Source organism: Culex quinquefasciatus, chromosome 3 (assembly GCF_015732765.1).
Source record: "Culex quinquefasciatus strain JHB chromosome 3, VPISU_Cqui_1.0_pri_paternal, whole genome shotgun sequence".
In the NCBI taxonomy this organism is placed as follows: domain Eukaryota; kingdom Metazoa; phylum Arthropoda; class Insecta; order Diptera; family Culicidae; genus Culex; species Culex quinquefasciatus.
In genome coordinates this window covers 496557-507955 of record NC_051863.1, presented here as the reverse complement: position 1 = coordinate 507955, position 11399 = coordinate 496557, and the positions used below count along the sequence as shown (strand labels likewise).

The window sequence follows — 11399 nt, the reverse complement described above, 5'->3', positions numbered from 1 at the left end:
TTCGGCAAGAATGTATGAAAAAGGTGACGCAACGTGTTGCTGTGACTATAAATCATAATGTGAAATCGAAAATAATTTTAAATAGTACGTTGTAGATTACCAGCTTCAATAGTAAACAAAGTACTCTTAACATACATAATATTTAATATAATATGATTAAAAAAAGGGTTTCCAGAAAAATATGTTTATTATTCACAAAAGAAAACACACTGACAATCCTGAAAAACTGGTTAAAAAAGGTCCAAACGAATCCAAATAAAACGATGTTTCACCAAAACATGGTAATCTTGGAAGGGTACATTTTTTATGTCAGAAAAAAATTGTAATTTATCTCTGAAAATATGTAATTTTACCACTTTTCTGGTGTAGTGTCACTTTTTCAGTCCAAATTGAGGCAGGAGGTCATATTCAACCTGCCAAAATTTCACCTTCCTAATTTACAAATTATTTTACTGTGTAGTTGTTAAAATTGTGTTTTAAAAGCGAACAGGGTAAGAAAATTTTCACAAAAGCAGTGACTCATTTTCATAATTAAAATGGGTTTTATTCATAGATTTTAACGGTCAAATTGAAAAAAAAAATAATCATAGAAATACAACATCGACCCATTCATGAGGCCTTTTCTCACCGATGCGAGCTCGTACATGACTTTGTTACTCTGCCCATGCCGGTGTCCACTAACACAGACGTAAGTTCTGGGTGTACCGTATACGTAAATGTACCGCAAATGATGTCTCGCAGATGTCAGACGTAAAGGCCCTTTTCCCTGGTCCACACTATCCGGCAGGGACCCAGCTAGAAGTTCGGCCTGCCAGTGGCACAAGAAAGAAGGAGGAAAAAAAGGAGTGTAGAAGTAGAAGTGCGAGAGTGTCCATTATTCTTTTCAATAAACCTCCTTCGTTTTTGTTTTCCATTATTTTGTCGCGGAATTAAACCGATCCGAATCGGCCCAGCATGAGTCAAACCGTGTAGATTGGATGCGTCATAAGTGCGAGAATGGTGTAAAGTAGTGGTGCCGGTGTTTCATCTGTCCTCTATCGGAGCAAAACGCAATCAAAAATCGGCGAGAGCGGGGCCCTCTGCAAAAAAATAAGACGGACGGACGGACGACAGGATCTACACACTTGCGACAAGGAGGGAGAGCAATGTGGAAGAACCAAGCCCACTTGTGCTTTCTAGTTGTTTGTATATACAGTTTGAGCCATCAGATCGTCGAAGTCCGTGCGACCGGTAGTACAGGTGAGCGCAAGATATCTAACGGAGTACGGGCAGTTCCGGGGGGTTCCTCAGATTCATAGCGAAATTAGGGTTGCGGCCCGCTATCGGAATCCCATTTTTCATCCATTCTGTACTCTACTCACTACACTCCTCATACTCCCGCAACATCAACACAGATTCTCTCTTTCTAACCATCCACACACACTCTCAGCTCAGTGTGCAGCAGCAGTGGTTTGTGGTTGTATGTAGCATCTCCTCTATATGTAGAGAAGGTGCCTAGCATTATGCTCTTGATGTTGTGTGTTGTATATGCAACTGAGACGACGTCGAGACTCCAGACGTCCGTCTATGTGTGAGCGACGTTTGACCATGTTTCGCCACTTGGATGGCCACTTGGGTTCAATTGAACGACACTTCATTGTTGGTCACAGCGACTTCTCATGAATAAGCGACTCCTTTTTTCACTTTCCTGATGATCCTTTAATATTTCAGTTGAACCGCGTTACTTCTTGGCTGGTAGAAATGGAACACTGTCGTGCAAGTACACCGGTGCGGAGATTCCCACATGGCACAAGGACGGGAAAAATCTTACCGATGGCAGGTGAGTCACACGCCCCCACCTCCAAGCTGCTGCTGCTTCTAGAAACTAATCAATATTTCGTCTTTTTAGCGGAAAGTTTTCATTTATGATCGTTGACTCTGAAAGAGACGTGGAGAAGTTGTCCGATGGGGACGAAGGAAAGCCCGCGGAAGAGCAGCAGTCGGATACGACGGATGCAAGCGTACTACCGGCCAATACAGCGATTTCAACCTTAACGATACACAATTTTACAAAGGCGGACACCGGAAAGTACGTCTGCCATGGAGAGGGCAAAAGTATCCTCGCGAATTACACCGTTCATGAGGTCATTCTACCAAAGATTACTGCATCGAGCCCGGAGCGCACGCGGACCAAGCTCGAGAAGAAGGTCGAGCTGTACTGCGTGATACAAATGTACCCACTGGAATACTTTAACAATTCAATACAATGGTTCAAGGAAGACGATACCACCGAGAACAACTTTTTCAAAAACACTTCCGTGCGCATTTTGAATGGAACTCATGTGAACGTCACGCTGACGATTGCCGGAGTAAGCAAAACTCACAATGGAACCTATTCCTGCAATGTTGGCCCGTCGGCGATGTTGGACGAAAGTTCAGCTGTCGATAAAAAGTCGATGGCTTTGCTTGTGCTGGACAAACCCCAGGTTGCGATTGAGTACATGAAAGCGGTGGGCGCAAACAAGATCTATCTTAACTGGACCATCAACGATGGAAACGATCCGGTGAAACATTACATGGCCCAGTTCATGAAAAAGGGCGACTCCACCTTTACGTATTACGCCACTCGTATTGATGGCCAAAACACATCATTCGTGCTCGAAAATTTTGAACCTGCCACCGATTATGAAATTAAACTAACAGCTCAAAACAGTCAGGGAAGCGGCCCGGCTTCACCACCTCAAAAGGTTCGCACGTTAGAAACCGATCCCAGCTTCACCCCAGTCGTTGAAGTCAAAGGCAACACCCACTCAACGATCACGATCGGATGGGCACCACCACCAACCGACCTGCTAGAGTACATTCAGTACTACGATCTTACGGTGTCCGTTGCCGGCGAAAACTCTTCCAAGTGGGAAACATACTACCCACAAAACAGTCGAAATCTGCCCTACATGTTCGACAACCTGGAAACCGCCACAGAGTACAGCTTCCGAGTGCGAGCCTGCAGCGAACTCGCAAAAGTGTGCGGAAACTGGTCAGAGGAGGTAAATGGAACCACCAGCGATGGAACATCCTCCGAACCTCTCGATCTCAACATTACCTGCTCTCACTTCAACATCTCCCGCCGGAACAGCGTACGAATCCACTGGAACCCACCGAGCAAACCCAACGGAAAGGTCGTTTCCTACCAAGTTATTCTGGACGGCCTCTCTCAGTACCGTAGCGAGCACGGAACGCTCAAAAACGAAACCTGGGGACCCAAAATCAAAAACGTACAAGCCCAGTTCACCAAAACCGAGTACGACGGAATTCCACCCAACACCAACTACACCGTACGAGTCGCAGCGGTCACGCGTACCAAACGTCCGGGAAAGATGGCAAGTGCCACGTGCACGATGCCATCGACAACCCCCGACAACATCGGCCGCCTAATGTGGGGCAAGCTGCGCACCGAAGATAACCAGTGGATCTTCAAACTCTTCCTACCGCGGGTTTCCGAACGCAACGGTCCGATCTGCTGCTACAAAATCTATCTCACCCGGCTGGTGCACAAAAATGGCTCCCTTCCGGAGCCGGAGAATCTTGCCGTCACGAGCTACGCCGACGTTCATTCGCTAAACAACACCCACGGGGGGACGTACCTTGCCGAGATATTCTCCAGCGTAAATTACAGCTCGGAGGTATTCCTGGGCGATGGAAAGAACAATGAAGTTCAGGATCTGACCTTCTGCCCGCAATGTCTGCACAAGACCAGATTTCACCAGATTGACAAAACCAGTGGTAAGTAGTGGATTCTAATACGCTAGAGTGGTGAAACTGGCTCAAATCTTGGTGATCAACATCCCAAAAATTTCCAACAGTTTAGAGATTTTCCAATTCTCAAAATGTAAAGCTTCCAATCTACCGATTGAAAAATAAAAAAAAAAAAAACATTGGCCCTTGAAATCCACCAATTTGACACACTTTTCCCTATCAGATGTAAACAAAATTGCTCAAAATCGACGATTTCACTGCCGAGCACAAATCGGACACGATGCAAAACTGCTCTGATGAATTCCTACCGTTTGTTTGAAAACTCTCTCTTCTGCTCTATCTCTCTCTCTCTCGCTTTAATCGGTTAGTACAGCGAATGATTGACGTCGCTTTTTGCTCATTCGTAATAGTTTGTGATCGACTTTGTTTTAATTTTTGAATAAATCACTTGTAACCAATATTTGGTGCTAGTGCGGTCCAAATGAACGCCTCTCAGAGCATATTATTTTGTCACTGTCGTCGACGGGCGGAGTAGGCCAAACATTTCACGAATAATCACATTTTTTACAGCTTGCAAATCGTGGTAGCTCACGAATGGTTTCGCGCTTCAATCGATAATGATTTCATTCTCAATGAGTGAAAGATTTCTGATCATTGAACCGAAAATCGGAATTTTTGCAGTAACTAGTGAAACTAAAGATTAATTAAAGTTTAAGGGACCATCCACAAACCCCTCCCCCCTCCCTCGTGGACAATTGTCCATACAAAAAATCTGTTTTGTATGAAGCGTGGGGGGGGGGCCCTAAAATGTCCACGTAATTTATGGATGGTCCCTTAATAATTGTACTTTTTTTGTGGAAATGCCATTTAGCATGATTGGCCCTCAATCACTTTGATCGGCCTAACATCCCAAAATAGCAACGATAAAAATATCGACTTTTGATACCAATATTGCGAATGATGAAAACTTTAAAACTTCGATTTTCGAAAAATTACGGTATGTTATCAAAAATGTTAATATTTTACAAAACAAATCTGTAAAGAGGTGAAAAAGCATTCAATTTTGTTTCGTTTGATACCCATATTGCGAATTATTAAAATTGAGGTGTTTTCTAAAAAATACGGTAACATTCCAGAATCGAATATCCTAAGGCCTCGGAAAAAATTTACTTCATATAATAGAATCTTCGGATAATCAAATCACGAAAATTTTTTTTAAAGTGATTAAAAAATTTAAAATCCAAGATGTCGGCCAAAATGGCAGTGATGGAATATTGAAAAAAATGCATTTTGAAAAGGTAATCAGCTATTCAAATTTGACTAAAATGGGATGGCGAAACTCGAATTTGATGTAGGTATAAGCAAGAAAATTTCAAAAAATCAAAAAAATTGTTCGCTTGTGATTCGATAAACCAATGTCCCATACAAACCTTCGGATAATCGAAACTCCGGATTATCGAGTCTCAACTGTCATCAGGAGGCAAATTTAGGCTGATTTTAGAGTGACAAATTTTATGGATAAAGCCTAAGGTCATCAAAAATTGTTAAAATACGCTAATAAGGGTGAAAACGTACACATAAAAAAATATTTCCGAATGTTACATCATTTATGATGTAACACTTTTGCACGTCATTAAACCTTTAAATTTACATGCAATTTGTAGAAAATTTGCAACAAGTTATACTTAAAAAAATAATTTTACGTGTGATTATACCGTTTACATCGAATTTCAAGTTTAAATCAACCGAGTTTACATGTGATTAATTTTTCTGTGTACCAGTTTGAACTTCTATTCTAAGCGCTCTAGTTTGTTACTGATTCCCGATTCTCCATTTTGCAGCCATTAACAAGGATGAGGAAGAAGTCGGCCAGAACGCCACTGCCACCACAACGACGGCGAATCCCATTCGCACCGGGAACGAAGCCGTCTCGGTTCAGGACGAGCTGAAAGTATCTAGTCACGAGAAGCGCGAGATAACCAGCTACAACAGCTACGACGGCGGCACCTACCAGCTGGAAACGGTGTACGACGGTGTGCTGGATGCCACCAGCAACTACACCGGATTCGTGGAAGTAGTTGGTAAGAATGCTTTTGATTGTTTTTACAGGAGGACATAACTGATCATACGAATTCCATTTCAGTGAAAACCGAAGGCGACAGCGGTCCTCAGTACATTTCAAGCTTCAGCGAGTACTTCCAGGAAATGAATGCTGGAGCCCCGTCGCCCAGCGAACTAAACGGAAAAGATCTATCTTTTATACTGAACATCGTTATTCAAATCCTGTGCGGTCTCATCCTGATTGTTTTGCTGGTCTTGCTTACGCTCTGTCTGCTGCACAAACACTTTAGCAAGAATATCGCCCAAGAAGGGGAAGCAATCAGCTTGGGAGACTCACTGAGGTACGTAGAACGACCTTTTAGGGGGGAAAGACGAAACGAAAATAACATTATTTCTTGCAGAAGAGCTCTCTGCCACGGACGCAATGCGAACATGCACCACCGGCATCTGCTCGGATCGAACAGCGTCAAACCACCGACGATTCCACCGATATCGAAGGACGATCTTCCAAAAGCATACTACGAGAAACATAAGGACTCTGACTATGGCTTCCAGCACGAGTTTGAGCTGCTTCCGGACAAGTTTGTCGATCGGACGACAAAAAATTCCGATCTTAAGGAGAACATCCACAAGAATCGTTATCCGGATATCAAGTCCTATGATCAGACTCGGGTCAAGCTGTCAACGATGAATGGTCTGTGCGGATCGGACTATATTAACGCGAATTTTGTGATCGGCTACAAGGAACGTAAAAAGTTCATCTGCGCTCAAGGTCCGATGGACAGCACGATCAACGATTTCTGGCGAATGATTTGGGAGCAGCATCTGGAGATTATCGTTATGCTGACCAATTTGGAGGAGTATAACAAGACCAAGTGCGCCAAGTATTGGCCGGAAAATATAAACGATTCAACCCAGTACGGAGATTTACTGATTACGTTCACTTCAGATAGCTTCTATGCGGACTACATCGTGAGAAACTTGAAGGTAGGCAATTCTGTCATTATTGATTTTCAGTGGAGGTCCAAAACAACTTTTTTTTACAGGTCACCAAACGCTCGGTCAACTCTGCCGGTGACGAAGTCGAAGATACGCGCTATATTTCCCAGTTCCACTACCTAACCTGGAAGGACTTTATGGCCCCGGAACACCCGCAAGGAATCACCAAATTCATCAAACGCATCAACTCGGAATACTCATTGCAACGCGGTCCCATCCTGGTTCATTGTAGTGCCGGCGTTGGCAGAACCGGAACATTCGTAGCCCTGGACACACTCACGCAGCAGCTGAACGAGGAAGGCCAAGTGTCGATCTTCAACACAATATGTGATATGAGATATCAAAGAAATTTCCTTGTGCAGTCCTTGGTAGGTGGAAATAACATCGCGATTATTTATGAAATATTTCATCAATCAACATTGACAGATGTCAAAACGATATGAACTGTCGAAATTAACGGATGAAATTTTTCATGAATAATCCATCAAATGTTGCAGACTAGAATCCATAATTCACGTGATTCTTTCTTCTAGAAACAATACATTTTCCTGTACCGTGCCCTCACCGAGCTGGCGTACTTTGGCGACACAGAAATTGATCAAAAGTCACTCGCAACCACCGTTGAAAATCTCAAGCAGCCATCAACCGAGAACGCCGATATTTGCAAGCTAGAAGCGCAATATCAAGTAAGGCTGAAATGTTTCACTCGACCCACCTTGAAATATTTCATCAACCCTGTTTTTTTTTTCAGCGAATAAAATCGTTCCAAGACGACACCCGCCGGACGGTGGCCATTGGCAGTAGCGAGGAGAACAAAGCCAAGAATCGTTCCGACAGCTGTGTTCCTTACGACAAGAATCGCGTGATTCTGGCGCCGATTCCGGGCCATGACAACTGCACCTACATCAACGCGTCCTTCATCGATGGGTACGACGACGAGAACAACTTTGTCATCACGCAGGATCCGCTGGAGAACACCATTTTCGACTTTTGGCGAATGATCTTCGAGCAGCGGATAAAGACGATCGTCATGTTCTCGGAGGTAGTTTGAAGAATTTGCTTTTTCATTTACTTTCTCAGAATTGAGCTGTGAATGAACCCAATCAAACCTTACAGATTGGCGACGGTCCCAACAAGTGTCCCCGGTACTGGGCCGACGAGGAGATGCAGTACGAGAATCTGCTCGTAACGTACATCCAAAGTGAGAGCGGTCCCTACTACACCAAGCGCGAGTTTACGGTAACAAACTGTAAAACGAAGGACACCATCCAGGTAACGCAGTTCCAGTACAACGGTTGGCCCACCGTCGAGGGCGAGGTTCCCGAGGTCACGCGGGGCATGATCGAAATAGTCAACCAAGCACAAAAGCACAGCACCCAGCAGGAGGACATGTTCACCATTGCCGTTCATTGCAGGTAAATTTATTATTCATGATTTCGTGAACAAAATTCATAATTTTATGAATAAAATTCATAATTTGATGAATAAAATTCATAATTTAATGAATAAAATTGATGGTTTCGTGAACCAAATTCATGAACTTCATTCGTAAGTCAAGAAAAACATTAATGATTTTATCAATAAAATTCACGAACCCAAATAAAAAGACTTCATGACATCGATCTCGGATTTCATGAATGGAATTCATGATTTCATGAATAAAAATCATGATTTCTTGAATAAAATTCAAGAAAAGATTCTTAATTTCAGCTATAACATTCATGAAATTTGAAATTCTTGAAAACCCCTTTCGAATTAAAGATTTCTTTTGATGTAAATTTATGAATTTATTTATTCTGGAAATTGTTCATCCGTAATCATGAAATTTTCAATTCAACAATCTTATTTCTCAATTCACAGCTTGGGAACGGACAAAAGCTCCTTATTCGTTGCCATGTGCATACTAGTTATGCAGCTTAAAACCGAAAAACGAATTGACATTTGCTCTATAGTCAGAAAGCTTCGAGCACAACGTAGTCTAATGATAGAAACATATGTAAGTATTTGTTGCCTATACAGCAAATGGATCCTTTTCTTACCATCTCTAAATTGTTTCAGGCACAATACGAATTTCTGCATAGAGCTATTGTAAATTTCGCTGACTTATACAAAATCTCGCTAGGCATAGCTTCCGACTGTTGATAAGCTGATGTAGTGATAATGTAATAAGGTAAACATAACATAATGTCGTGAAACATAATACGTATAGATCGCGCAACCCCATTACACAAACACACACACACACACATGCCACACGCCGCCAATACACACTGAAGAAGCCACTTCTACACACAGATAAGTTTGCAAGTAAATCCCAGACGAAACAAAACAGAAATACATGTGACAATTTCATGCAGAAGCTTCTAGTACGCAATATATGTAATGTATGTAATTTTTAGCTTTTTAAAACCAGTAAACCTGCATGAGTTAAACTTATCGAACAATTTATTGCATGCGACGTCAAACGAAACTAAAAAAACTGAGATTAGTATGATGGCAGCGTTCAGGGTTTCTTTGTTCTTGGTCATACTATTTTAAATGAAAAAAAAAACAAAATAACTCCCTCCCTTTTTAAGTGAAATGTGAGTTAAAAAAATCTTCCCTAATTACGTTCTTCTATAAGCCATACTCTGTTTAATTCACCGCAACTCTCCGTTTACGGAAAAAGAAAACACTACATTTATAAATAGTCATTGAAGTAACTAATAAAAACCATGATACAACTAGGACAAGAAAACAAGCAGGTAACTTTTATACTATTCCAGACAAGAACAACCCAATACAATAGATTGGCGTCAGCAGCAGCAGAGAGATAGGTAGGAGCAGATTGCAAACAACAAAAAAAGCAAATTGTAGAAAAATGGTTGAAGAATCGAGAGTGTGTGATCAAAATGTAGAGGAATAACAGCGTGCGATGCAAAAGAAAACGTTAGGAGCTAAAGCTAGATATTTTTCACGTTGAAAACCGATGGAAAATACAATCATAACAAGTAAAACAATGACACTAAATAAGACAGAAGATGCAAAATATACCTCTATCTGTGTGTAAAAGTCAATAACTATTAAGGTATCTGTACCAGTATGATATTTCTATGAGTAATGAATAATGGAAAACACAAAATGATGATACACAGAAAGAAAGAAAAAACACGAAACAAGAAACCAGAAATGTCTTGTGTGCTGAACAACCTACAATTTACTACATTATAATGTTTGTATTTATCAAAAATTATCAACAATGAGCAGTAAAGATAAACTTGTGTACAATTGTTGTTGTTTTACTTTTTTGATATCCGAAATAATTCCTTTAAATGAAATTAGATTGAAAAAAAAACATTTAAAAATTTTCACAAAAAAGGTCAAACAGTATGTTTTTCAAGTTAAAAAATGCCTACAAAAAACGACTTTAAAAAACAACTTCCAATAGGTATTGTCTTCATCGGCTTGTGACTCTAAACAGAATCAAATAAGAGTCAACGTTCTTTAAGTACACAGAAAAAAAATCATGGTAATATTACATCTGGGAAGGGGTACATCTTTTATGTCAGAAAAAGGTGTAATTTTACCTCTGGAAATGTCTAATTTTACCACTTTTCTGTTGTAATGTCACTTTTTCAGTCTAAATTTAGGTAAAATTACATCATAAAAGAGGTAATATTCAACCTTCCAAAATTAAAGCTTCCAAATTTACATTATTTTTTCTGTGTACGTAACGCAATTTTAGCGGAAGCATGATACACTCAAACCCCGATGGTTAGACATCAACTGTTATGAAACGAACGGGGTCACTTTTTAGTTTGACACCCCTTTTACACGGAGTTCACACACACTACCAAACGTTTGTTTTGAAAGTGTCCGTGAGCGCCGTAAAAAGGTGACAGTTCGTCAGTTTTTAGTTTGACTTTTACCAACCAACGAGGTACAAACTAAAACAGTGTCAAACGAAAAAGTGACCAACCACCGGGGGTTGAGTGTACGAGAATGGGATGGGTCTAAAAAATGCGTTACATTATAAAGGAACGCTTGTTTAGGTTTTCTTGAGAGAAAAAAAATAACATTCTTATTAGAAAATTTAAAACTTCAATTTCAATCAATTTAATGATTCAGCATTTTGCTTTAGAATCTCTCGTCATCATTTTCGAATTACATGGTTCAAATTCGTATAGTTGATTGAATCATGCAAACAAACCAATAAAATATTCTCAATATTCCACCCTCACCATCTTGAGTTACAAACTCCCAGCCAATTTATAGTAGTCGAAAAAAAAACTGAAAATCTAGTTTGGCAACGAGTTGCACACAATATACATCGTTGGATAGGTAATCAAAAGACCTTTCCAACGAGTCCAAAAGATTAAAGATTTGACAACCCTGTCAATAGTTATAAGTACTTTAGTGTATTTACTTTATGAATGCGAGGAAGGCACCAACCACCTAAAGGTGGATTAAGTAACGTTTTTTTTTGGAATTCCAAAAACGTGTGATTGGTCAACGCAAAAACCAAAACAGTGTTAAGAGTGTTACTTTTCGATGCAAGTGCTAAAAAGTTGAACTTATTTTTAAGTACATTTTGAGTTGCACAACTATATGATCAAACAACGGAT

The 11399-nt window shown here is 40.7% G+C and overlaps 1 protein-coding gene across 1 annotated transcript; it reads left to right on the top strand.

Annotated features, from left to right (window-relative positions):
- The first annotated feature begins 761 nt into the window (after window positions 1-761).
- LOC6046072 (tyrosine-protein phosphatase 69D) lies at window positions 762-10062 on the top strand. Its single transcript, XM_038260462.1, has 12 exons — window positions 762-1239; window positions 1711-1819; window positions 1889-3762; window positions 5577-5816; window positions 5879-6137; window positions 6198-6783; window positions 6843-7163; window positions 7329-7481; window positions 7547-7837; window positions 7912-8210; window positions 8656-8791; window positions 8854-10062. Exons 1-12 carry the CDS (start codon window positions 1146-1148, stop codon window positions 8935-8937), a joined length of 4446 nt encoding a protein of 1481 aa, XP_038116390.1. The 5' UTR covers window positions 762-1145; the 3' UTR covers window positions 8938-10062.
- The last annotated feature ends 1337 nt before the right edge of the window (window positions 10063-11399 follow it).

Coding starts and splice junctions, on each gene's coding strand:
- LOC6046072 (XM_038260462.1), top strand. CDS start 1,146: ATGTGGAAGAACCAAGCCCACTTGTGCTTTCTAGTTGTTTGTATATAC. Junction 3,763..5,576: donor CCAGATTGACAAAACCAGTG/GTAAGTAGTGGA, acceptor TCCATTTTGCAG/CCATTAACAAGGATGAGGAA. Junction 7,482..7,546: donor AGCTAGAAGCGCAATATCAA/GTAAGGCTGAAA, acceptor TTTTTTTTTCAG/CGAATAAAATCGTTCCAAGA.